This window comes from Zea mays, chromosome 8, assembly GCF_902167145.1.
Source record: "Zea mays cultivar B73 chromosome 8, Zm-B73-REFERENCE-NAM-5.0, whole genome shotgun sequence".
In the NCBI taxonomy this organism is placed as follows: Eukaryota; Viridiplantae; Streptophyta; class Magnoliopsida; order Poales; family Poaceae; genus Zea; species Zea mays.
Window position 1 is genome coordinate 94,243,696 of NC_050103.1, and position 26,682 is coordinate 94,270,377.

At 43.6% G+C, this 26,682-nt stretch overlaps 1 protein-coding gene across 1 annotated transcript; it reads right to left on the reverse strand.

Annotated features, from left to right (window-relative positions):
- Window positions 1-205: 205 nt before the first annotated feature.
- Window positions 206-12,979, reverse strand: LOC100216928 (uncharacterized). Its single transcript, NM_001143313.1, has 4 exons — window positions 12,550-12,979; window positions 4,931-5,110; window positions 1,075-1,239; window positions 206-635 (listed from the first exon to the last, which is right to left on the reverse strand). The coding sequence occupies exons 1-4, from the start codon at window positions 12,730-12,732 to the stop codon at window positions 498-500; spliced, it is 666 nt and encodes a 221-aa protein (NP_001136785.1). The 5' UTR covers window positions 12,733-12,979; the 3' UTR covers window positions 206-497.
- Window positions 12,980-26,682: the final 13,703 nt, after the last annotated feature.

Consider the following 26,682-nt stretch of genomic DNA (forward strand, 5'->3'; position numbering starts at 1 on the left):
ATTTTCTCTATAAGTTTTAATAAAACTTAACATGTTGAATTAGAACAATGTAAGCACAACTTTTATCAAATACTTACTTCATTCTAAAATAGATAAGACTTTTAGATAACATCGTTAACTGTCTTATCCAGTCATTTTAAATTATAAAATAAATAAATCATTATTGTATCTCTAATGAAAAAATAACGGAGACGTGCGCAAAAATACTGGACTGACTGACTCTATAAAACGGCCCACAAGGGAGCTTAAATGTTCAAAGGCGTCTTCACCTAAAATGAAGTACAATTCTATGGTTCTGTACAACAAACACAAAAGGTACAGTTATCACGCTATAATACATGTTTTTCCCTTTCAAGAATGCGTTACAATAATCCATACATCTGATTCATGAACCGAGGCTACTTATGTTCTCCACAACTGATTACATTGAGATCTATAGTGAAGAAAACAATGAGCAGGACGTAGAAGTGGATGAGGTGGAGCTCATTCTCATGAATCTACCGTGGGCTAGCTTCTGCAGGTTTCTCTTGAGGGCTCGCGTTATCCAGCAAGTCAACATCGCCAACTCCAACAGGTGGACCAATGCTGCAACGAGCAGTGTTGTGCATTGCAATGGCATCCTTCAGCTTCTGAAACTGCAAATGCAAAATGGGATAACTCAAGTATAAGAAATGTGCAGAAGTAATGCAATCAGAATGATTTCGAGCTCAACAGTTGCAGCTTGTTCAGAAATTTGAAATGGAGAAGCGTAGCTCATATTGTAGCACAATCTCAGAAATAGAAAACAGAGTGGAAGAATGGCATGAAAGAAAACTTAAACTAAGAGCTAGTTTGGCAACTCCGTTTTACCAACTAATTCCTATTTTCCCAAGAGAAAAAATAAACTAATTTCTCTTTGAAAAAATGGTGTTGCCAAACTAGCCCTAAAGCAATATATATATATATATATATATATATATATATATATATATATATATATATATCACGACAATTCATAACAACAAAGTGGTATTCATAAAAGGGATCACATATCTCATTCAATATCATGCAGCAACAGGTGAGGCACTCACATACCTTAGCTAAGGAACAGGAGAAAGCCTCAAGTAGCCCGTCAGCTCCACGATAAAAATGGAAGAAAGGAAGGACTTTGACATTCAGTCGTTTGCACATAGGTTTGTTTTCATCAAAATTCACTTTTAGAAACAATATATCAGGGTTCTCCAAAGCTGTCCGGCAGAGCTGGTATCATTAAAACAGCATCAGATTTACAACAAGTTTCAGGAACTATATAAGCTATAAACGCTACTCCAGGACGATCAGATGGCAGTGTAAATGGATCTACAGTGTCAATGAATATGTTAGTCATAGAATCAATAGAATCAAAGCCGGGTGGATGAAATCGCTCCAAACTTCTGGCATCCCCTGAAGGTGCCATAGCCCACAGAAGTTAAAGAAAGTTATTTAGAACAGCAATTGGAACCAGTGTTGTGCAGTGCAGAATGCTGGCCCACCAAACAGTGGCATGTCTAGCTGCTACGTGTAGCAGAGATGCAGACGTTGAAACAGATTTATGGCATCTTATGCCATGCCGATAATGTAAAAAGTGATAGGGTAGGGGTGACACTGATTCATGGCATCTTATGTCGTGCAATAATGTAAAAAGAGGTTGGATTGGGCCAAACTTGATGTGGAATGAGGAAGTAAAAGAGGGATTCAAGAAAATGGAACCAAAGATCTATCTTTGGGTGGAGGCATATTGTAATCAGCAATCCATGTGCACACAGCAAGACCTATGGTATAGTTCACCCTTTACTACTGTTTAGGCCTGGTACAGTAGTGAAAGCTCTCTCACCGAGACACCAGATCACGAGTTCGAAGCAACCTCTCCACATTTGAGGAAAGGCTTGCCATGGTTTATCTCTTCTCCAGATGTATGTGTGAGTGATTAATAGTTTCATCCGCCTGGTCACGAGTGCAGCTTTGCGAGGCTGTTTTGGTTCCTTTTCCTTCGGTCTGGGGACTTCCAGGTGCTCTGTCCCCCTCTGCAGGGGATGGCTGCTTTGACTCTTGGTGGGAGAAGAGTGCCGAGGTGGTGGGCAAGCCTTTGTCGGATGGTTTCAACTCGCTGGTCATATTGGGTGCGTGGTCGATCTGGAAACACAGGAATAGGTGTGTGTTTGATGGTTGTAGCCCGAATGTTGAGGTCGCCCTTTCGGCAGCTAGGGAGGAGTTGATGTGCTGGCGTTTGGCTGGCGCTAAAACTCTCTTTCTTCCATTTAGAGGAGCTGTCTTAGGCGTTAATGGTGGTGTGAGTTTGTAAAACTGTTGTTTCTGTTTTGGGGCTCCCCCCTTTTTTCTTCTTAATATAAAAATACGCAGACCTCCTGCGTATTCAAGAAAAAAATGTATGTGTGAGGCTCCGGCACTAGGCCTGCCCACTTTACTACAATTATTTCAATATTTCTACTACTATCTCAGCTTCTTCATATAATCCCCTAAAGTTTTTACTTTTTAGTGGGTTTCACCACTAGCCTACCCAACTTATTAAGGACAAAAGGCTTTGTTGTTGTTTTAATAAACATTGTCAGTTGCTAGTTTACAGTGTCAGTTGCTAATAGGAAACTAGAGTTATGGCAAGAGACCGTAGAGTCCAAAGGTTTTAAACTCAGTAGAACTAAAAACCAAATATATGAGATGTGACTTTGGCACTACTATACATGAGGAAGGAGATGTTAGTTTGAAAGGTCAAGTAGTGCCTCAGTAGAACTAAAAACCAAATATATGAGATGTGACTTTGGCACTACTATACATGAGGAAGGAGATGTTAGTTTGAAAGGTCAAGTAGTGCCTGGGAAAGATACCTTTCGGTATTTAGGATCAATGCTACAGAGAGACAGAGATATTGATGATGTTAGCCATAGAATCAAATAGTGGGTAAAGTGGCATCAAGCATATAACGTTCTATATAACAAGAGGGTACCACAGAAGCTAAAAGACATGTTTTATAGAATAGCGATTGGATATATTGTATGGTGCACAATATTGACCTACATAAAGAAGACATGTTCAGTAGATAAGTGTTGCAGAAATGCGTAAATTTTGTTTGATTTGCGACCATATAAGAATGGATCAAGTCCAGAACAATGATATACGTGATAGGCTAGAGATAGCACCAACTGAAAAAAAGTTTGTCCCGCACTGGTTGAGATGGTTTGGACATGTCCAACAGAGATCTCCAGAGGCACCAATGTGTAGTGGGTTCCTAAGACGCGATAGCAATGAAAAGAGAAGCAACGCAAGGAAAAACCTTAGTTGCCATGGGAACAGACAGTATAAGAGACTTGAAATGATAGAATATAGCCAAAGGTTTACCCTTGAATATGAGTGCATGGAAAACAACTATCCATGTCCCTAGACCTTGACCTGTGGTTCTGTTGGGTTTCAAACTTTCAAATCTAACCTACCCCAACTTACTTGAGATCAAAAGGCTTTGTTGTTGTGGCTATCGTTATCGTGAGTTGCTAGTAGTCCTCAAAACTTCAAAGGTAGCTTCCTTAATCAATTCACAGTTATAAGTTATAACCATAAACTACTTAGCCCAGGCTGGAATAGAACTCTCAAGTGCAAAGTAGTTCGATGGTAACAAGCTGATAGCCAGAGCATAGGTAACAGTTGCAACAAAAATTCACAGTATAACTGAGTTAGATGACCAATGAAAATGTGATGGAAGTAGGATTGTAGCAAAGACAAATAATCTTAAACTATCTTTCAGTTGCACCGAATTTTTTCACGAAGCTTGTCAGCTGGTATCCCTTCTAAAACTTGAGAGGCAGTTAACTGCTCAGTTTTGTCAAAATATTAACAAACTTGAGTTTCACATGGCCTAAATGCAAATATTTATGTTCTCTCCATTCTAAAAAGGTTCTAATACCTCCATGCAACCAAACAAAGTTCTGAGCTCTCATTCTACAAATTAATGGAAACCAGTTCCACTACTCTGCACTGTAGTCCAAAAAATCCAAGCACTTGAAGTTTCCCCAAAAACTTGTTACAAATTACGTTGTTTTTTTCTCGAACACGCAGGACGGTTGCGTATCATTTCATTAAAAGGAGGGAGAAAAACATCAAAACACCCATACACACACAAACAACTCTTAAACACACACACTTAAGCACACAAAAACACCACCACCACACACAAGCACACAAAAGCACTTAAGCACAAACAACAGGAATACAAAACATTGTGAGGAGAAAGGCTACCCGGCCAACCACGCATCACCTCCTAAGAAACATCACTGGAAGCAGTTAGCAAGCGCAGCCCTTTAGCTCCGGCCAAAACCCAAAACCAGAATTCTTCACCCGACATCACCAGAGCAACTGCCAGTCTAGGGGGCTTCCTGTTGAAGACACAATCATTCCTATGTTTCCAAAGGATCCATGCTCGCAGGCATTTCTAGATTCCATAGTATTATTATCTAATCTGTATTCTCCATCTAGATTCACTAGTATCATGCACTTGGACCCTCTCAAGCAATGATACAAATCTGGCAATAACATTTGTGCTCGTTTACTTTTTCCATTTAAATAACTCTAATACAGAGGATTTTATCTGGACTGGAACCTGCCAAACCTAAACTTATGCATTGCTAAAGGGTGTATAATTTGACAATAAGTCTATCCTATTCTTAGTGCACTAAAATTAATGTTTTGGCGCGCTTTTAAAGAGCTACAGTGTTTCAAAAAAAAAACTATTAAATTTGTGCATCCTAAATGATATGTAGCAGGTAACAATGTAAAGTCATAATTAACACATTAGGAATACAGCAAGTAACAATGTAAAGTTGTAATTAACAAATTAGGAATACTCAGTGCTTCAGACAGAACCAATCAACCATTCAGTAGTTATATTCACGATTAATGACATTACCCTTGGAAAGAGAGCCCTGCATGAAGCACACCAGGTTCCGTAGAACTCAACAATAACAAGATTGTCTCCAGCATCTCTAAGTGCATCCAAGAACTCCACTGTGGAGTGGATGTCAATCATATTTGGTCCAGCATTTTTCTCCCACCATTTCAGTTGCTCACCACGCTCTGCTGCATAAGTCTGGAATAATCAACACGACAAAAACATATGAATCAAACACCCTGCATGTCAAGGGCGTCAAACCCCTAACTGGCCGGACCACGGCTACGTAGCTCGTAGCCGCCGTCCGTCTTCTCCGGTGAGGATCAACACCTCAACCGCAGGCTTGAGGGAATAGGAGTAGTGTACGAGATAGTTTATTGCTTGCCTCCTCCCTGTGGTTTACAATGATATATATATAGCCCTCAGCCCACTAATTTAGGAGCTGATAATAGGAAAGACCCACTACTTTGGTAACTAATAAAAAGGAAGGAACAGCCCCCCAATCTAGGAGCTAATAATAGGAACGAATCAGCCCACTAATTTAGGAGCTAATAATAGGAAGCTATCTCTCTTTCCTAGTTAGCCACTTTCCATGCCTTCATGTTCAATCACGCTTGATGTGCGCACCGCGCGCTCTGCTGCGCGTCGCACATCCCGTGCCCGACGTCTCATGTACGTCTAGCCGTAACGTCTGGACGTGACACTGCAGTGTAAACTAAGCAGCATAGTTCCGCATGGCTGAACGCAGCACACAACCTTTCATTAAAACATGCACAAGTTCAACCAAGCAAGAATAGCACAATTCAACTAAAATAAAAGTGTAATTGAATATAGCACACATCATGGTGAATTACTTAAGACATGGAGAGTGAAAAAGGTAGCACTTAAAATACCAAAATGAAGTAATGAACCCAAATGAAACAAGCAACAGTGCACTATGTATTCGCATAGTACAGTTCTTATAGTTAGTCACCGGTATGCATTTCCTTTTCACATGGCATAGAAATAATGGGACATTGGAAACGAAGAGGTCTGAGGTCTAATTCAACAAAGTAGTGGACTTGCCTTAGGGCATATAAGGCCCTAAGCCTTTGAACCGGTTTTTCAAGTATAAGAGATAACTAAGAAATTGTATGATACAACTCTGAGCCCCTAAATCATAAATTGTTGAATTGTTGGATACTTGGTGCGGAACGACTCAACATCTTCCGAGGTGGCCAATGCAGCGGAGTGGCCCTTCCAGTGGACCAGGACCTGCTCGTCGCCACGAGCGACGCGCCGACGGACACCGGTGGAAGTGGCGGGGGACCCTCTGGCGGAGCGCCATGGAACTTTTTTAGGAGGCCCACATGGAACACGTCGTGTAGGCGAGCCTGAGGTGGGAGAGCGAGGCGAAAGACCACCTCGTTGATCATCTCGGTGATGCGGTAGGGACCGAAGTAGCGTGGCTTGAGCTTGCCAGAGGTGGCCTGGGGCACGACGCAACCGGGCATTGACGAAGTCATAGCAGCACCCAATCATCGACCTTGTACGCAACAACACGATGGGTCTTGTCAAAGTGAAGCTTCTAAAACGCCTGAGCTTGCTCGAGACGAGCGCGGATGTCGGAGAGAAATTCCTGGCGTTCTTCCATGTTCTTGGCAACGGTCGCCACCTGTGTGTCTCCCGGCTCATAGGACCGGATGGTTGGTGGGTCGCGCCTGTAGACGACCCGGAACGGGGTGTCCTGAAGCGAGCTTTGGTACGCCGTACTGAAGATGAACTCCGCCCACGGGAGCCACTACAGCCAGTGACGTGGTCGATCGCCAGTGAGGTAGCGAAGGTACATGATGATGACTCTGTTAGTTGCCTCAGACTGCCCATCCGACTGCGGGTAGATGGCAGTCGTCATGTGTAACTTGGTGCCCACCAAGCGCATGAGCTCGCGCCAGAATGTCGACGTGAAGATCGGGTCGCGGTCTGACACAATGGATTGCGGCACTCCATGAAGGCGGACAATGTCGGCGAAGAAAGCTTGGGCGACAGACTCGGCGGAGTACGGGTGAGCAAGCAGGATGAAGTGGGAATACTTGCTGAACCGGTCGACCAGGTGAGGATGACCGACTTGCCCCGCACGCGAGGGAGCGCCTCGATGAAGTCGATGGCGATGTCCGACCACACGCCCTACGGCACTGGCAGAGGGAGGAGGCTGGCAGGATGCAGGTGCTCCGACTTGTAGCGCTGGCATGTGACACACTCGCAAACAAAGTCTTGTACCACCTGCTTCATGTTAGGGAAATGAAAATCGCGTCGGAGCCGGTGGAGAGTTCGCTGCACCCTTTCATGTCCCCATGCACCGCGCGCAGAACCTCTTGCAGGAGGGGAGATGCAAGCGTGATGTAGAGGCGGCCTGCGTACTGCACCATGCCGTCGATCACCGCCATGGTGCCCCACGGGAGCCCGCGCACACTTCATCGTGGATGGAGGTAAGGGCCGATTCGGTGAGCTGTGCTTGCCAAAGACGCGTGATGAAGTTGAAACGCGGCCCCGACAGGACCAATACAGTCCCTTCCTCCGGTGTGTCGCTGCGGGAGAGGGCGTTGGCCTCCACGTACGTCGCTCCGGTCTTGTATTCGACAGTGAAGTCGAAGCCCAGAAGCTTGCCCACCCAATGATGTTGAGGGGTCGTCGTGAGGCGCTGATCGAGCAGGTACTTCAAGCTGTAGTGATCGGTCTTGACGAGGAAGCTATGGCCCCAGAGGTACAGCCGCCAGTTGCGGACGGCTTGGACAAGGCCGATGAGCTCGTGCTCATAGGCAGCGAGGGTGCGGTGTCGTGGCGCTATCGGCCTGCTGAAAAATGCCATCGGGTGGCCCTCCTGGACGAGGACCACGCCCAAGCCGTGCGACGAAGCGTCGCATTCGACGATGAACGGCTTGGTGAAGTCCGGCATGGCGAGGATCGAAGCGGAGGAGACAGCCGCCTTGAGGGCATCGAAGGCCGCTGCTGCCGCGTCGGACCACTCGAAACCATCCTTCTTAAGGAGGGCAGTCAAGGGAGCGACGATGGTCCCGAAGTTGTGGACGAATTTGCGATAGTATCTCGCTAAGCCCAGGAAGCCGCGGACTGCTCGAGCTGACCGAGGAGCCGGCCACTCATGGATGGCCTACACCTTGGCCGGATCCATGGCAACGCCCGCCTCAGAGATGACATGGCCGAGGTATGCGACCGAGGTGGCGCCGAAAGCACACTTGGTGCGCTTGACGAAGAGTTGCTATTGTCGAAGCTTGGAGGAGATGGCACGGAGATGGCGCAGGTGGTCGGCCCATGTATTGTTGTAGATTAAAATGTCATCGAAGAAGACGAGGACAAACTGACGAAGGAACGGTCGAAGAACATCGTTCATGAGCGCCTAGAATGTGGCCGGCATGTTGCAGAGGCCGAACGCCATCACCAGGAACTCATACAGGCCATCATGAGTACGGAACGCGGTCTTGTGCACATCCTCGGGCCACAACCGCACTTGATGGTAACCCGACCGTAAGTCAAGCTTGGTGAAGAAGCGCGCGTCGTGAAGCTCATCAAGGAGCTCGTCCACCACCGAAATAGGAAAAGCGTCCTTGACGGTGAGAGCATTCAAGACACGGTAATCCACGCAGAATCGCCACAACCCGTCTGATTTCTTGACGAGGAGGACCGGCGAGGAGAACGGTGAGTCGCTACGGCGAACGATGCACTGCTCGATCATGGCAATGCACTATCGCTCGAGTTCGTTCTTTGTGGGCGACCGGGTACCTGTACGGGCGCACCGCCACTAGGGAAGCATCGGGCTTGAGGATAATGCGTTGGTCGTGACCCCGGGCTGGTGGTAGACCGGTCGGCTCGGCGAAGATGTCGGCGAAGGCACCCAATGGCTCGTCGAGTAGGGTGTCCATGGCCACGGCCACGGTTGCTTGGAGGCGCGGCGTAGTCGGCGGCGCCACGCCCTGCCAGCAAACGGTGTGGCCCTCATGTTGGAACGACATGCGCCGGCAAGCGAGGTCCCAGACGATGGGTCCCCGCGCGCCGAGCCACTTGCTGCCAACGACGATGTCGTACCCGGCCAGTGGCATGACGATGAGGTCCACCGGGAACATGGCACCAGCGATGAGGAGGGGTGCGTCGCGGATGATGCCCTCGTAGGTGACCCGCTCACCATTGGCGACCATGGCCGTGAGACGTGGCCGCTGTCGTAGCGACAAGCCGGAGCGTCGCGCTGCTTCTTCAGAGATGAAGTTGTGCGTGCTGCCGGAATTAAGGAGCGCGATGAGGGACGTGGCTCCGAGCGTCATGACGAGTTGCATGGTGTCCGCCATGGGCACCCCTGCGAGGGCCTGTAGGGAGAAGCAAGCTGCCTCTTTGTCAGCCCCTGCATGGCGTCTTCGGCGTCGTCGATCTCCACCCTATCAACAAAGAAAATGCGCCTGCAAAATCTGTTGTGGCCATGGGAGTATTTCTCGTCACAGTTAAAACAGAGCCCAAGACGACGTTGCTCTGTCTGTTCCTCCAGGGTCAGTCGTCGCTGGTTGCCGACACCGAGGGCCGGGGGGCGCCGATCGGTGGCACCAGAAGTGCGAGCGGCTAAGGGGGCGCGGCACCAAGGCCGGGAGAAGACCGCGCGGGGCTGGGCGAGATGGAGCCAGCGCCTACCTAGTGATCTCCATCAATCCAATTTGGCGGCCAGGCTCATCGCCACCGCGAGTGACTCCGGGTTGTGGATGCGGACCGCATGGCTCAGCGGTGGTAGCAGACCGCCAGTGTACAGCTGGACGCGCTGGATCTCATCCAGTCGACCCGCGCGAGGAAGGAGGGCCTAGAAGCGGTTCGAGTACTCCTCCACGGTCCCGGAGCGCCGGCACTCGGCTAGCTCAAACATCGGCGCCGAGCGGAGGGGCGGCCCGAACCGCAAGTTGAGGAGGTCCTTGAAGCAGCCGCAGCACAGTTGGATGTACCACAGTTGGGCCACGTCCTCGAGATTGTAGGAAGCCATCCATACCTTCTCCTCCGGCATGGTTCGCTGTTGATGGAAATATGACTCACAACGGTTGATGAAGATCAGCGGGTCAAACTTGCCATCGTAGCGTGGGAAATCCATCTTATAGAACCTGCGCGGGCGATCATTGTGGTGCTCGCCGGGCGGTTGGCAGTGGCCTGCGGACGCCGACAGCTCGACAGTCAGGGCCAGGATTGCCCTTGCGTTGGCCTCGACGGTGGCTTGGAGGGTTTGTACGGCCTTGGTGAGGTTCTCGACGGTGGTCTTGAGGTCGTCCCCCATGGTCGGCGCGGCGTAGGAAGTAGCAGAGCCTGGTGAAGAAGGGTTGATGGCTGATGATGGCGAAGTGGGTGGCGCAGGCGAGGATCGCCGGGATCGTGATACCAGGTTGTCAAGGGCGTCAAACCCCTGACTGGCCAGACCACAGCTACGTAGCTCATAGTCGTCGTCCGTCTTCTCCAGTGAGGATCAACACCTCAACCGCAGGCTTGAGAGAATAGTAGTAGTGTAGGAGATAGTTTATTGCTTGCCTCCTCCCTGTGGTTTACAAGGATATATATAGCCCTCAGCCCATTAATTTAGGAGCTGATAATAGGAAAGACCCCACTACTTTGGTAACTAATAAAAAGGAAGGAACAGCCCCCCAATCTAGGAGCTAATAATAGGAAGGAATCAGCCCACTAATTTAGGAGCTAATAATACGAAGGAATCAGCCCACTAATTTAGGAGCTAATAATAGGAAGCTATCTCTCTTTCCTAGTTAGCCACTTTCCCTGCCTTCCTGTTCACTCGTGCCTGCTGTGCGCACCGCGTGCTCCGCTACGCGTCGCACATCCCGTGCCCGACACCTCGTGTACGTCTGGCCTCTGGACATGACACTGCAGTGTAAACTAAGCAGCATAGTTCCGCATGACTGAACGCAGCACACAACCTTTCATTAAAACATGCACAAGTTCAACCAAGCAAGAATAGCACAACTCAACTAAAATAAAAGTGTAATTGAATACAGCACACATCCTGGTGAATTACTTAGACATGGAGAATGAAAAAAGTAGCACTTAAAATACCAAAATGAAGTAATGAACCCAAATGAAACAAGCAATAGTGCACTATGTAATTTGCATAGTACAGTTCTTATAGTTAGTCGTTGGTATGCATTTCCTTTTCACATGGCATAGAAATAATGGGACACTGGAAACGAAGAGGTCTAAGGTCTAATTCAACAAAGTAATGGACTTGCCTTAGGGCAAATAAGGCCCTAAGCCTTTGAACCGGTTTTTCAAGTATAAGAGACAACTAAGAAATTGCATGATACAACTCTGAGCCCCTAAATCATTAATGTAGTTAAGAGACAATATATAGAGAGACTCGTGCAGAGACAGACTCTATTACTTTTTTCACTTAACCCCCTAAAGACCCCTCAAGGGACTCCATATTAAATAGGGTTGGCTGTAATGCCCTTATGAAAGGTTGCTCAATAAGCAACAAAACATTAAAGGCACAAAAGAAACCACGAAATTCACTTAGGCATGTACAACCCTAAGAGCATGGTGCGGTTTTTAAGTAAAAGACACAGCTAAGACACATGTAGATACAATGGGTGTTTGTATACCTTGTGTCTTATTCAATAAAAAAATACTAAGACATGACTCATTTATATGGATTGTACTAGTGAAGTTATGTCTTGAGCTTAGAAAACTGAGCCAGAGGTGTGTCTTGGTGAAGCATTAATATACATTGTACATGCCCTTAGGCATTCTCGATGAGAGCTTCATTGCATTATTTCCAATACTACCACATCATCAAGAGTGAGATGAAATAAAGAATGTTTCATTACACTCTCAATACAAAGTTTCACTTCACAATTTCATAGACTACAATGTCAATTAAATGTTGCATCTAAATAGCCAATACAAATGTATGAAATGAATGAAGATGAAACAAATTGCTCTCAATAGCGGTTTCATGCATTTTCCAATGTTTTGGAAATAAGTTGACACAGTTTCACCAATGTCTTGAAAATGAGTTGACACGGTTTCATGGTGATGAAACTACTTTCATCCATTTCATAATAAATATAGTGTTATATCATCTAAAAAATTTATGTGCCATTCTAATTAATGTATGAAACTTCTCGTAAAACTATGCATTGAGAATGGCCTTAGGATTTTATTTGCTCATAAATGGCATGGAATTGCAAAGGCTGCTCCGTGGTACAACAACCCGTGTACCCTCTAATCCGGAGAGGAAATATACTTATTATGTGTTTGGTTTGAGGTCAAAGTAGGATGAGTTAGGAGCGACACTGTCCCCTCAATTTTTTAGGATCACGTCGCCACCAAAAACTACTCCAAGGTACCTCGCCCCTACGGACTATCATCCAAACACTAGGCCGTCTCATTCCATCCCTCCATATACATCCAACCAAACACACTGATAAGCAACACCACAAACCTCGCAGTAAACCAAAAATCGTAAAAGAAGCGTCCCTCCTCCACATCGTTCACAATGGAAGTCCCAACCACGCGGTGGTGGGAAAACAACCGAGAAACCCTTCGGAGCGCCACATCGCAGCGCTTGATAAACAACAAAGCCGGTTGCAAATACTTCAGCCGAGAACGCGCACCTTGTGCCGAGTGAACCGGCGAGGCCGGGGTTGCGGGTGACCGGCCGCCAGGCGCGGCCGGCGCGGGGAGCCGGGCGACGAGAGCACCCAAAGACACGGCGGGGACGAAGAGGCTGATGAAGAGGCTCCGGATACGACTGACAACGGCGCGAGGAAGCGGCGTGGAAGGAGAGCGTCGGCCATCGGTGGGTTCACCCTCCGGGCGCCCGCTAGACGGCCGCCGCTCTAGGCGCCGGCGCAGGGAGCATCCAAGTGCGGGAAGGCGCGCACGAGCGCGGAGAAGCTACTGGTGACTTGGTGAGGCGTCGGCTTCGGCCGCCTCTCCGCTGTGCTTCTTCGTCGGGGACGGGGAGGGTGTGGTGGAGATGTTGCTGGCTGACGGATGCCGTCTGGCGTCGCCGTGGACGGAGAGATTTGGGTAGCGGAAATGATGCTACACGAGAAAGCCCATGAGACTGTCACGGGTGACTGATGACTGGGCCAGAGTTTGGATTAGCGGATCCGATGCCCCCCCCCCCCCCCCCCCAATTTGCAAATTAGCAACAAGAACTACTGCTGCCTCCAGCAAATTACCAAAAAGGCACCTCAATAAAAAACTGTCATTTAGGCTATCTTTAGCGGCAACGACTGTTGTGCAAGCAGTATTTCTGTGCAAGCGTGCAAGCAAACCATCTGATCCGTTAGATCGTGATCCAACCGTAGGTCACATTTAATACTTAAACCCTTCCACCACTGGCTCAATAATCTTTATAAAAAAACCCCTAACAAACTATGGTTGTATCTGTGGTTGGATCACGATCTAACGGATCAGATGGTTTACTTGCACGCTTGCACAGAAGGATTGCTTGCACAGCAGTCGTTGCCATCTTTAGCGGTCTTAGTTCAGCTTTCTAATCCAACTTCGTTGTCAAAAATTTAAAATCCCAATCAAATGGATGTCAACAAAATATATTCCTGAAAACACAACAGTTTAACTTTCTGATCTTTGGGCTTGTTCTTTATTAGGTTGGATAGCCCTCAACAAGCTTTTCGAAAAGTCCAAGATCACCGTAGAGTTCGAGTCAATAGTTATAGCATTTTTTGTGAAGCCCGTTGTATAGCGACAGTGTCATGTAGACAAGCGGTAGTGTCGGACATGTACAGCTCCAAACGGCTAGTTTTGAACCCAATGGATAATTTTGGACCTAGGGGTATGTATACCCATCTCATGCCCAGGGGCCTGCTGGTTTCCAGAATATATAAAACTCATCCAAAGCATTTGTGAGCCCACTCTAACTACTCTCTTTGTAAGAGTGAATAATTTCTGTGTGATTAGAGAGTGATTATTGTGTGATTAAGAGCTAGAGAGCAAATTAAGAGCAAGATAACCTTGAGCATTTATCAAGCTTTGTCAACATTCATTTTGCATTTACTACTCTTGGAAGGAAAGCCTACTAGATGATTAGGTATCAAAGTCTATAACTACCCGATATCTTAGTGGAGATCTTAGCTCATCACCTCGGTGGTGAGTTAGAGAAGAGTGAGTTGAAAGAGACTCCAAAGTTGTTTCGGCTTCCTCAACAACGTAGACGTAGGCAAACCTTTTGCGAGCTGAACCACAAGATAAATCACATGTCTTCATCTTATCTTTTGAATTGCATTACTAGCTTTCCGATCGATATTCTTGGCTACACATGTTGATGAGTGTAGGTAATTACTGGACTTGCCACTGAACATCACCAAATCCATATCCATGTATTGCTTGCAGGCATAGCTGCTGTTTGAGCATTCTACATCGAGAATCAGTACCGCACGCCAAGCGATAGTGTTGGGCAAGTTCCTGACAGTAGGTTTGAGTTTCATCTTAAACACACATTTCACTGCATCCTTGTTGTTCAATGTGTTTTGCTTAAGTTTAGTTCATATCATCTATGATTTTATATTCATATATTGAAAGTTGCCTAGAGGGGGGTGAATAGGCAAGTTAAAACTTTTTCAACAAAAATTAGAAGCAAACTGGGTAAAACTGAATTGATCTTGAAATTCACCCAGTTAACTTTGGAAATGAGATGTTCTAAATGATCCACAGGGTTCAAAGTAGTAGATCTGAGAAGGGCACTTCTCAAAATCCACACACTAAAAAGATATAAACAAATCTTTCACGGAATGGTGAGAGAACGAAGAACACAAACAAACACAATGAGCAAGAACACAAGAGACACAAGATTTATCCCGAGGTTCGGTCACACCACCAAGGTGCCCTACTTCCTCGTTGAGGCGCCCACAAAGAGCCGGGTCTCTTTCAACCCTAATCCTCCCTTTGCCGACCACAAAGGTCAAGCTCACACACTAATCTTTGCTCAAACGAGCGGGTAATACAAACTTTCTTGTGGTCTTCCACAAGATTTGGAGACTCACAAGAGACACCTAGTCGTCTAGGAGCTAGAAGCTCCAAGAGTAATGAATCCACAAAGAACTCGATGTAGTACCAAAGCTCGAATGAAGAAGAAGAGCAAGAGAGATTTAGAGATGAAGCACAAAACCACAGCTCTCAAGCTCACTCAAAGATTTCTCTCCAAAGATTTGAAATGGGAGAGGCAAGAGATGTGTGAGAGAGAGAGGGAGGTGTTTCTTGGGTTAGAAATGGAGTTCAAATCGTGCTCACTGCTGTGGGGTGAGAGGTAGGAGTGAGTATATATAGGTGGAGCTCAAAACTAGCCGTTTGGGCAGATTTTTCTGCTTGAGACCGGTTGAACCGCCCCTAGGGCGGTTGAACTGCCCCTGGCAGGCCTGGCAGCCTGTCTTCCAGTCTGACTGGCAGACTAACGCGTAGACTGACCGCAGACTGGTCAAAGTTGACCAACACCGGTTGAACTGCCCAGGGGGGCGGTTGAACCGCCCCTGACAGCTCCTGGCGACCTGTTTGCCAGTCTGACTGGCAGACTGCAGATCAGAGGTCAGAGGGGTCAGAGACCAGCTGAACTGCCCCTCAGGACCAGTTCAACCGGTCTTGACTAGTGAGTTTAGGAGAGAAAACCCCAGCTCAACTGCCCGGAGGCAAGTTCAGCTGGTGTATGGTCAAAGAGGTTCACAGCTAAAGTTGAGTTCAGCTGAAGTTGAGAAAGCTCAACTCAGCTGAAGTTCAGCTCAGCTGAAAAGCTCAGCTGCAGCTGAAGAAGCTCAACTCAGTTGAAGTTCAGCTCAGCTGAAAAGCTCAGCTGCAGCTGAAGAAGCTCAACTCAGCTGAAGTCAAGTTCAGCTGGAAAGCTCAGCTGCAGTTGAAGAAGTTCAGCTGCTTTTCAGCAATAACACTCTAGGTTTCTCAACCCTAACCACGGTCAACCATAGAACGTTAAAGAGATTTTTGCTTTTCAAAAATAGCTTTTGAATAGAGAGGTTTGAGCTTTGGCAAACACCAACCTTCTTTTGGATCCCCCTTTATAGTACGACGATTCCTATACTCAAGTTAAATAAAATAAAATGAAGTAAACTCCTTGAGTCATTGGTGTCTCATGTGTAATTTCTCCATGGCATTGCTTCATAAGGATCACAAACATCTTTATCTCACCTTTTGAAGCAAACTCAAATCAAACCCTGTGACTTGTACCATATCACCTTATATGAGTTCAAATCATGGCTTCAAGTCACCTTACTGATGCATCAACATGTTATAACTCTTCATAGCTGATTAGTTCATCGACTTAGTGCAAGTACTCTCTTCTTCACCTTAGCCATGGTACCTCGGTCTACAAGCCGTCGCTTGGCCATCACCTTCGCCTAGTTCCTCGAAGCCCTTTCCTTGCTATCTTCACCCTATCAAGCCATTCTTGAGTCACATCATATTGAGCATCCATTGAGAGAATCATTTCTTCAATATTGTGAACGTTGCTTGAATGTCTTCTAGATATAACTGTTAAGATTAATCAAGCACTAGTTTGATTCTCATAGAAGCATATATGGACTGATAGTAATATGGTCAAGCCAATTCACGATTCCTCATATCTTATTCTCTTTGGCTTGACCAATCCTCTAAATCACTTTGTCCTCTATTCTGGTCATATGTATGTAGTGATTTCTCAGGTCTTGTCCATATATTCAAACCAATATAGAGATCATATTATATCCATTTGCATTGTCTCATTGGTTATTTAACCTCGTGTTGAACCTTTGTTCACTGATCATTATACACTATTCAAGTATATTCATCATACTGAATTTCCTGTTCAACACTTAGCAAACTCGTTAGACCTTTAAATGTGTCGTTATCCAAATCACCAAAACTCACAAAAGGGATGAATGCACTTTCAATCTCCCCCTTTTTGGTGATTGATGACAACACATTTAAAGCTTACATAAGATTTGATAAATAAGATTTTAAATCCTATGATATAGTTTCCTCCCCCTAAATATGTGCATTTCAGAAAATAACACTTTTGTACTCAAATGCCAAAAGCACATATTTAGGTCAAAGTATAGACAACTTATATCATACTGTTCATAGGGTGCAGTGTGTCATAAAATAAACGTGATGCTCATGACATGGAATGCACTTATCAACTTTCTTCATCTTATGTTTTTCTTATGACTTCCCCTTTTTGTTAATTATTTCTCCCCTTTTTAAAAATAAAGATAAGCTTTAATGCAAATTTCTCCCCCTTTGTCATAAATCTCCAAAAAGGATACAAAGAATATAAAGGGTAGAAATTATGATTAAGCGAGATGTGAACACACTATCATGAAAGGGATCCTTAGATGGCACAAAGGTAATGGATAAGTGTCATAAGTGATGTACCTTTGCGTTTTACCTTTTCAAGGGGTTTCCAGACTTGTGTTGGATTTAGAATTCATTTGCAAGCTCTTGTTGGCATAATTATGACATAGGTCCAAGATATCAAATGAAGATTGTCATACTAACTGAAGGATAAATCTTGATACCTCGAGTCTAGATGTCACCTAGCATTTTCTTATCACAACAAGAGGCAACATGAAAATTGCACAAGTATGGATTATGCTACTAGTGATCATGTATGAAAAATATCAATTGAAAAACACCAATTGATACAATTTGATAGATAAATAGATCACTAATAGCATATTACACTAAGTTCTCCTCAAGTTTTAGTGCACACATATATACATGAATTCAATTGATATCTGTTGAGAGTACTTATTTGCAACTTAAAGTACCATTGGCATAAACGGAGTATCAATTGAACATAATCATGCAACATAAGAAACATGTGCACTATTTAATCAATTAAGTTCTAGACAGGAGAATTTATAAGCTATGCTACTTCGGACATTTGCAATCCAAAAGGATGTGATACATATTTACCAATTTTAGATGACGTTGGAGTAGCATATAAAAGAGAAACTCATTCTCTTATGAAATGTATAAAAGATACATTTATTCGAGCAAAGAATCTTTGATACCCATCAAAATTTGCAGTGGAAGTGATTGTCTTTGCCCGAAGATTCCTTTCTAATTTGAGACTACACACATAAGAGACTTGGAAATGAAGTTAGTCTCAAAGATTCAAATTATAGACCATTCTCCCCCTAAATGTGTGCATACAAGTGATGAATACTTGTTTAGCTTATGCACTTTGACTTGTGAGGTCAGGGAATTAAGTTCTATAATTTGAACCTTGGTACAAATAAAGTATGAAAATATGAAATTGCACCAATTTAAGGAATTTGTCATAATCAAAAGGTATACTAATAGACATGATATGCAATATTTTAAGCCAAGATTCTTGATAAGTTAGCATGTTTGACTCATACCTCACTAAGATGACTTAAGACTAACTTATGATATCACCACAAGAGGTATTAATCAAATATCTAGAGATTCTTTAATCGTCACCACAAGTGCAACCTTATGATGTGACTTAAGATATTGCATATACATGCATACACTAGCATGTAAGAGCCTAGATACACAAATGAAATACAATAGTTCATGGAGTGACGCATCTTTGTTCTACGCCACATGGTCTCCATTATAATCATGAATTTCCATCTTAGCTTTTGATAGGCTTGACATTTCAAAGAGAAACTCATCCTCTTCAAACGATCAAGAGAAACTCATTTTCTTGATAGGTTCAAGAGAAACTCATTTTCATTTCTATGGAACCATTCATCCTCATTTGATGTTCTCCAAGGTGTGAGACTACACAACATGAACTTGAAAGAAATCATTAGTCTCACAAGATATAGGCTAAACTCTCCCTCAATTTGTGCATGCAAGAGTACACAAAGTACACTTATGCACATTAACAATGTGAGGTTAAAGGAGATGTTTGTACTATATCTTGGCTTAACATAACATGCTTTATATAGATGATGAAAATTAAACCAATTGAAAGTTTAAGAACTGAAAGTATATCAATTGAAATCATGAAGGGTAAAGCATGCTAATATGAACATCAAACCTCATAATGAAGGATATTATATGATTATGTCACTACTTCTTCATTATTTGGTTTTCAGGATAGTTCAACTTCCTTCTCGATTCACTATGGTTTATTTTCTCTTTATGATTTCATCCAACCAAGCGATCTTGAACTTCATTCATCTTTGCTTGGTTCGATCATACTTGATATGAGACCCATTGAAACTCAATGATTGAAAGAACCAAGTCTCTTATATTTGTAGATTTTGAATCCATCTTGAAAGCACTTGGAAGGACCTTGTTGAAACACTTAGAAAAGAGAGCATTAGAAACACAAGAGAGGGTTTCACAAATGATGATCCTTATATGTGGATGGCAAATGAATCATCATTATTGAAACCTAAAAGGATATACTAAATTCCTTTAAATTAGTGCACACATATAGTTGATGTCAAAGTTATATGCACTATTGAACATTTTATATTGCAAGGAATTTAACATATACTATGGTACATCCCACTAAGGATAGAATACTAAAACAACTGAAGGAGAAGAAGTTTTCATACCTTGGCCTCTTATCAACTTCTTACTTTAGTTGAATAGTATCCTTTAAGCTTGTGATTTATCCAATTTAAAACAAGCACCATCTCTTAACATAGATTTTCTATGGATAAACTCAACACAAGAGATGACATTAGTAGCACAAGCACTAGTTTCTTATTTAGCAACCCTTTATATGTGGAAGGCAAGCGAGTTGCTAAAATAGAGAAACCTCATAATATGGACTAAATTTCCCTTGAGCCCTCATGCACAATATATTTTGAATGACATGGATAATATGCATGGTTATTCAATGAAGTCTAAAGGGCTGACTTAATCCATATTATGGTGACTGTCTAATATAAAAGAATCAAATCCAAATTAATTAGAAAGAGTACATCACATAGTTTTGGATTATTGACCATATGATAAGATTCATTTTTCTTCCAATTGGACTTTTACTTCATAATCAACAATTGATGTATACCCTCAAGTGCTCCCTCTTCCTTAGTGGCTACACAAGTCATAAAGGAAAAAGAATTGAAGATAATATACACTTGAGATTCAATTGTTACCACCCTTGCTACTATCTCCAAATATGATTTATACATCCATTATCGAACACCCAGCTTGATCCATTTAAGGAGTGATCCTGCAAAACAAGTTTAAGCTTCGTATTTTGGTACCCAATTTGAATTGGGTCCTTTGAGATTAGTAGTAAGAGCCTTGGGTATCCACACATTTCTTATTGTGGCCTTTCTCTTTGTGTAGGCACCCATATATACTTGACAACCATCTTACATGGTTTCAAGTCAATATTTAATCACATAGATAAAAGCTAGAGTTAAGAATAGGAGCCTTTTCTCCTTTTCTTGATACATCATTGTGTTGCCTTCTTGATGATGAACCTAGCTTGACCTTGGGTGCACCTAGCTTATCATGGTTAGTCGCACAAGCATTCATATCATGAAGACAAGTTATGCATGGAATTTACAACTTAGTGATCCAATTCAATGTGAAGCATATTGTCACACCCGGATTTTAGGGGTCCAAAACCCGGGCACGAACATAAACACCAGGTGTGCTGGGACCAAGTCTCACACATATGATGTAAAGTGGCACAGGATCGAATGTCACATCTTTATATATAACAGGAGTTCTATACAAAATAAATAATTACATTATAAGGAGACAACGGTCCAGCAACCCAAAGTTGACTGGGAGACGACGACCTAGACCACTTACGACATCATCGCAACATCCTCCATGAGCATCATCCTGCAGTACCTGGTCTTGACCTGTGGTGTATGTGAGACAGCAAGAGTGAGCTCACATACGTTCATCGCTCAACAAGTTGTGGGGAATAATGTGCATGAACTCGCCAAAGGTGGGAGCTCATGTGAAGTGTAAGGCTTACCAAAGAGGATGGTTGAAGCTGAGCATTGCTTTTAAAGTTGGTCAAAATTTTATTAGCAATTACTAAGTATAAGTAAATACCAGCCCAATTAAATAGTAGAACAAAAGTAACAACCTCACCTGCGATGCAATGCATATGACAAATTGAGTTTAGGTTCCATAATTTAATCATGTGAGGGTCCGAGCTGCTCATGACCGTGAGCACGGCTAGTATACCAGTTTTACACTCTGCAGAGGTGGCGCATCTTTACCCACAAGTCATGTTACCCATCTGCCAAGGGATCGCGACTTCCCATACACCTCTACCGAGGAGGCGAGGCAGGGTAACACTACGAGGCCTTTACAAAGTTCCACTAGCTTCAGAAAACCCGCTACAGTTTATAGGAAGCTCCAATGCAGGAATCCCTTGCAGGACCGCCATCGCAGCAAAATCCTCCCGAGGGCCTCCCTACACTGACCACTCCCCTACTGCCCTTGCCCCTTTCGGGTAAGGTAGTCTTCCACTAGCTTTCCTAATTAATCAGCCAAGGGCGTCCCATTAAACCCTTGTGGTAGCACTGTTTTCCCGGGTGGTCGCTCCATGTTCCAATTAACATAATGATCTTATCATGAACGATAAATAACAACGGATAACAAAAGTATAAACATGAGTAATGTATCTTCATACCCAAAACCACATAAAGCACTAGCAAGTACTACCCAAAAAGTTCAGTGGTAAACAAGGTATAAAGATAGACAAACTAGGGTAACCTATTGGGTCCCATCAAAATTAACCTATGCAGATCATTATGATTAATTAGAACATGAGTGGGTAAAAAGAAGTGATCAAGGGCACAACTTGCCTGGCACTTGAGGTTCCAGGTACCAACTTGCTCTTCGGATGACACGTGTCCTCACTGCTAAACGTATGAATATAGACAAACATGGCATAGGCAAAAATTAACATTACACCAAACATATATGCAAAATACATATTAATAATCTACATATTTAAATAAGATCACAGGAACAGGAATTATTAATTTTGGAGTTCTAGATTTTAAGTTATGGATTTCTAAAGATTCTATGTGCTTGGTACAAGATTAATTAGGATATCAATTTTAATATGGCTTTCATGTCAAAACAGTGACACAAAATGATAAACAATAATATTACAAAATTTTAGAAACTGGAATGGCTCAATTTGGAGTTCATATGCATTTTCTATGAATTAAACAAGTTTCTAGATTTATTTATGCACTAAAAATTGATTTCTGATATTAATTTCTGATTTTTAATGCTCTCTGAATCGGGCCTCAATTACAGGAAACTGCAGGGACCCCGGGGTGAAATTTCTTAGACTCAGACTGCAGTGATCGTGGACTGCGGGTTGGTTTCCTAAAAACAGGAGGGCTCTTATGCAAAACAGGTGCGACGAAGGGGTATCGGGTGTTATGAGCCTTTAGATCTAAGACCTGTGGCTGGGATTAGATCCAGGCGTTTCATGAAGCGGTATGCGATTGCTGCCGCTGGATTAAAATTCAAGGGTTTAGATTTTTATGAAGCTGGCGCTACTCTGATCCATCCGATCCAATCCTATGGCCTAGATTCACTACCCCGAGGCTGTATGAGCCGGTTAAATCACAACCGTCCAGATTGGATCGGATGGCTCGCGCATTTCTCCTTCCTTCCTTTACCCGACGCGGCGGCAGTGGCTCCATCCAAAGGTTCAAGGCGGCGACAGTCCTCATGGACGAGCAGTCCTCCACCAAGACCCACCTGGTCCAACCGTGGAAGCAATACTCCCACACTACGGTAGATCCAGTATTTAATAAAGTTCTAAAGGAAAAACAAACATAAATCCTTTCATGTAGGTGCTACTTTTGTTGTCGCTCTTTGGGGCTGCTTTCACGTGGTTGCTAGCCATCGTCAACCCCTCGCCCCAGTCTACCCACCATGAAAGCTAAAACATCAGAGGGGGGTAACGGCGAGGAAATAATGGAGGCATACCGTGGTTCGACACAGGGACAAACAGCTACGCACTATGGCAGCCCCACAAGGTCTTCTTCGCGCGGTGGTAGAGCTGTGTCCGCCCAACGTCGTACGCACAGGAAACACCCCCGGCAAGGGCAACTCCACTGGCGAGTATCGCAGCGGCAAAAAGGCACGAGCTCCGCCCCGTGGCCCTGCCCTCGATCACAGAACACCGGCGTGGCCCAGATTCACCAGTGGCGGCAGTCTCTTTTCTCACCTCTCCTCACGGTAATGGCGCTTTCGAACTCGGCTGGTTAATTGGCCTCTGCTTTAGGAATTAGGGATGCAAGGCGGCGCGGCCGCTTTATAGCCCGTGAGTCCGCGACGAGGGAGGATCCGAGCAGGGGCACGCCCGGCGAATTCGGCGGATTCAGTTGTAACAACCCTGATCTGAGCTCGGTCACGGTAGAAGACGGAGCTGCCGGATAAGGCCCACCCGTCAGCGGCTTTGAGTAAACGCAGGTGCCCAGCACCTGAGGTTGACGGGGGTGACCCACAAGTCAATGAGATGAAGCGCGCGCAGCGTGTACAGGGACTGGCGGGGTGCACGCGGTATTGGGCCGCGGAAGGGGAAGAAAGAGGAGATGGGCCGAATACGAGGTTGGGGCCCAGTTAGGGTAGTTTTGTTTTATTCTTTTCTTTTCCATTTCTTTTTCCCCATTTCAAATTCAATTTGAATTCAGATCTAATTCAAACCTTTTGGCCCTTACTTACAATTTTATATTGTGCCATTAAAGCACTGACTTTAAAGATACTATTTTTATGTATATATTTTCTATAAATTCTATACTCTTTCCCTTTCTTTTCTATATTCTCATAGTTTTATTTTCAAGTTAAACTTTAAATTCTATGGATCCATTGATATGCTATTAATGGTATATTTATTTTATTAAGCACAAATGCACATACAAATAAAAACTCGGCATGATGCATAAATTTTATTAGTACATCCTTTTTATTACTTATTTGTTTTTGAATATAGTGTCCACATGTGATGATGCATAAAGGTCAAACCCATATAAAGAGGAATTGTTTCTCTATTGGTATTATTTCTAGCAAATTACAAAGTGGGTGTTACAAATCCTACCCCCCTTAAAAATAATCTCGTCCCCGAGATTTGTAAGAAAAGGGATATCATAGGTTTGGTCTAGAATTTTAGTTTCTCATTTGGTTTTGGGAATCAAAGTTTTGTTCAATTTTTTTTAACAGTTAGTAGATGATATGAATATTGTATGTCTAGATATTCATTAGGTCAGGTATGGTTATGGCAAGTAGAGGTTGTGGCAAGGGTATAATAAGGAAAGACTTCATCCTAAACTATGGATCTTGATTCCACTGGCAATTCAACTTGATCTTTGAAGTCTTGAGTTGATGCTTATTCTTCTTTGACATGGTTGGTCTTCTTTGGCCTTTATTTCTTGGAGTTGTCATCCAAGTTAAGGACATATGGCTAGGACATAAGATGGATTGTAGGGTGTAGGTAGGTTAGAATCTCTTGCTAGGTTAAAATTGTGGGGTTATGCAACTATTGGATGGTTAAGGTAGTTGCATATGGCCAAGTCGATCTGTCATTCTTAATTTAGTGCAGGGTGAACTAAGTTCAGACCCATTCTATAGGAGTAGAGTCTAATCTATTTCATCAGTATTATCTAACATGTTTGATAAATCACTTTAGATTTGATCAGATCTAGGTTAGATCATGATTGTTAAACTAGGGTGGATAAGTATGCTTATTAGGACAAGATGGATCCATAAAGATAGAATCTTTTGAGGCCAGTTAGATCTATTAGGATAAGGATAAAATCTTTTCAAGATAAGATGAATATCTTTTAAGATGAGATGGATCTATTAAGATAAGGGAGAATCTTTTAAGATAAGATGAATTGGTTAGAATGAGAGCTTTTATGATAAGATAAATCTCTTAAGCTAGATGTGTTCCAATGGGGATAATCTAGGTTGTCTAGTTATTTTATAAATATATTTTTTTATGCCTATGTGTATATGCAGATGCGATTGTGGACATTACTCCACAACCCATCACACTCAATCAAAGATCCAAATCAGACAAATATCATAAGAACAAACATTCAAATACATAGACACTTATAAAAATAGTTTTTTTTTGTTCCTAGGATTAGGTCTCCTATTCCTAAAGTCACTTTAGGCACAGGATTTCAAAGTGTGAAATCCAAGTTTGTCTTTAGAAGGAAAAGGTAAGGATAATCAGAGCAAAGCGGAATTAGATGAGAAAAGATTAAGAAAAGTTTAGAAAAGAATCAGAGTAGCAAAGGTAAGTAGATAATGGTTGTCCAGTTCTGTCTAGGTTTCGTCCTACAGTCAACATTCCTCTGATACCACTTCTGTCACACCCGGATTTTAGGGGTCCAAAACCCGGGCACGAACATAAACACCAGGTGTGCTGGGACCAAGTCTCACACATATGATGTAAAGTGGCACAGGATCGAATGTCACATCTTTATATATAACAGGAGTTCTATACAAAATAAATAATTACATTATAAGGAGACAACGGTCCAGCAACCCAAAGTTGACTGGGAGACGACGACCTAGACCACTTACGACATCATCGCAACATCCTCCATGAGCATCATCCTGCAGTACCTGGTCTTGACCTGTGGTGTATGTGAGACAGCAAGAGTGAGCTCACATACGTTCATCGCTCAACAAGTTGTGGGGAATAATGTGCATGAACTCGCCAAAGGTGGGAGCTCATGTGAAGTGTAAGGCTTACCAAAGAGGATGGTTGAAGCTGAGCATTGCTTTTAAAGTTGGTCAAAATTTTATTAGCAATTACTAAGTATAAGTAAATACCAGCCCAATTAAATAGTAGAACAAAAGTAACAACCTCACCTGCGATGCAATGCATATGACAAATTGAGTTTAGGTTCCATAATTTAATCATGTGAGGGTCCGAGCTGCTCATGACCGTGAGCACGGCTAGTATACCAGTTTTACACTCTGCAGAGGTGGCGCATCTTTACCCACAAGTCATGTTACCCATCTGCCAAGGGATCGCGACTTCCCATACACCTCTACCGAGGAGGCGAGGCAGGGTAACACTACGAGGCCTTTACAAAGTTCCACTAGCTTCAGAAAACCCGCTACAGTTTATAGGAAGCTCCAATGCAGGAATCCCTTGCAGGACCGCCATCGCAGCAAAATCCTCCCGAGGGCCTCCCTACACTGACCACTCCCCTACTGCCCTTGCCCCTTTCGGGTAAGGTAGTCTTCCACTAGCTTTCCTAATTAATCAGCCAAGGGCGTCCCATTAAACCCTTGTGGTAGCACTGTTTTCCCGGGTGGTCGCTCCATGTTCCAATTAACATAATGATCTTATCATGAACGATAAATAACAACGGATAACAAAAGTATAAACATGAGTAATGTATCTTCATACCCAAAACCACATAAAGCACTAGCAAGTACTACCCAAAAAGTTCAGTGGTAAACAAGGTATAAAGATAGACAAACTAGGGTAACCTATTGGGTCCCATCAAAATTAACCTATGCAGATCATTATGATTAATTAGAACATGAGTGGGTAAAAAGAAGTGATCAAGGGCACAACTTGCCTGGCACTTGAGGTTCCAGGTACCAACTTGCTCTTCGGATGACACGTGTCCTCACTGCTAAACGTATGAATATAGACAAACATGGCATAGGCAAAAATTAACATTACACCAAACATATATGCAAAATACATATTAATAATCTACATATTTAAATAAGATCACAGGAACAGGAATTATTAATTTTGGAGTTCTAGATTT

What these genes read in the sequence shown, in the direction of transcription:
- LOC100216928 (NM_001143313.1), bottom strand. Translation starts at nt 12,732, where the DNA reads ATGGCCGACGCTCTCCTTCCACGCCGCTTCCTCGCGCCGTTGTCAGTC. An exon ending in GCCGGTTCACTCGGCACAAG is followed by an intron (nt 5,111 to 12,549) that starts GTGCGCGTTCTC and finishes TGATTATTCCAG; the next exon opens with ACTTATGCAGCAGAGCGTGG. An exon ending in GCAGGGCTCTCTTTCCAAGG is followed by an intron (nt 1,240 to 4,930) that starts GTAATGTCATTA and finishes TAATGATACCAG; the next exon opens with CTCTGCCGGACAGCTTTGGA.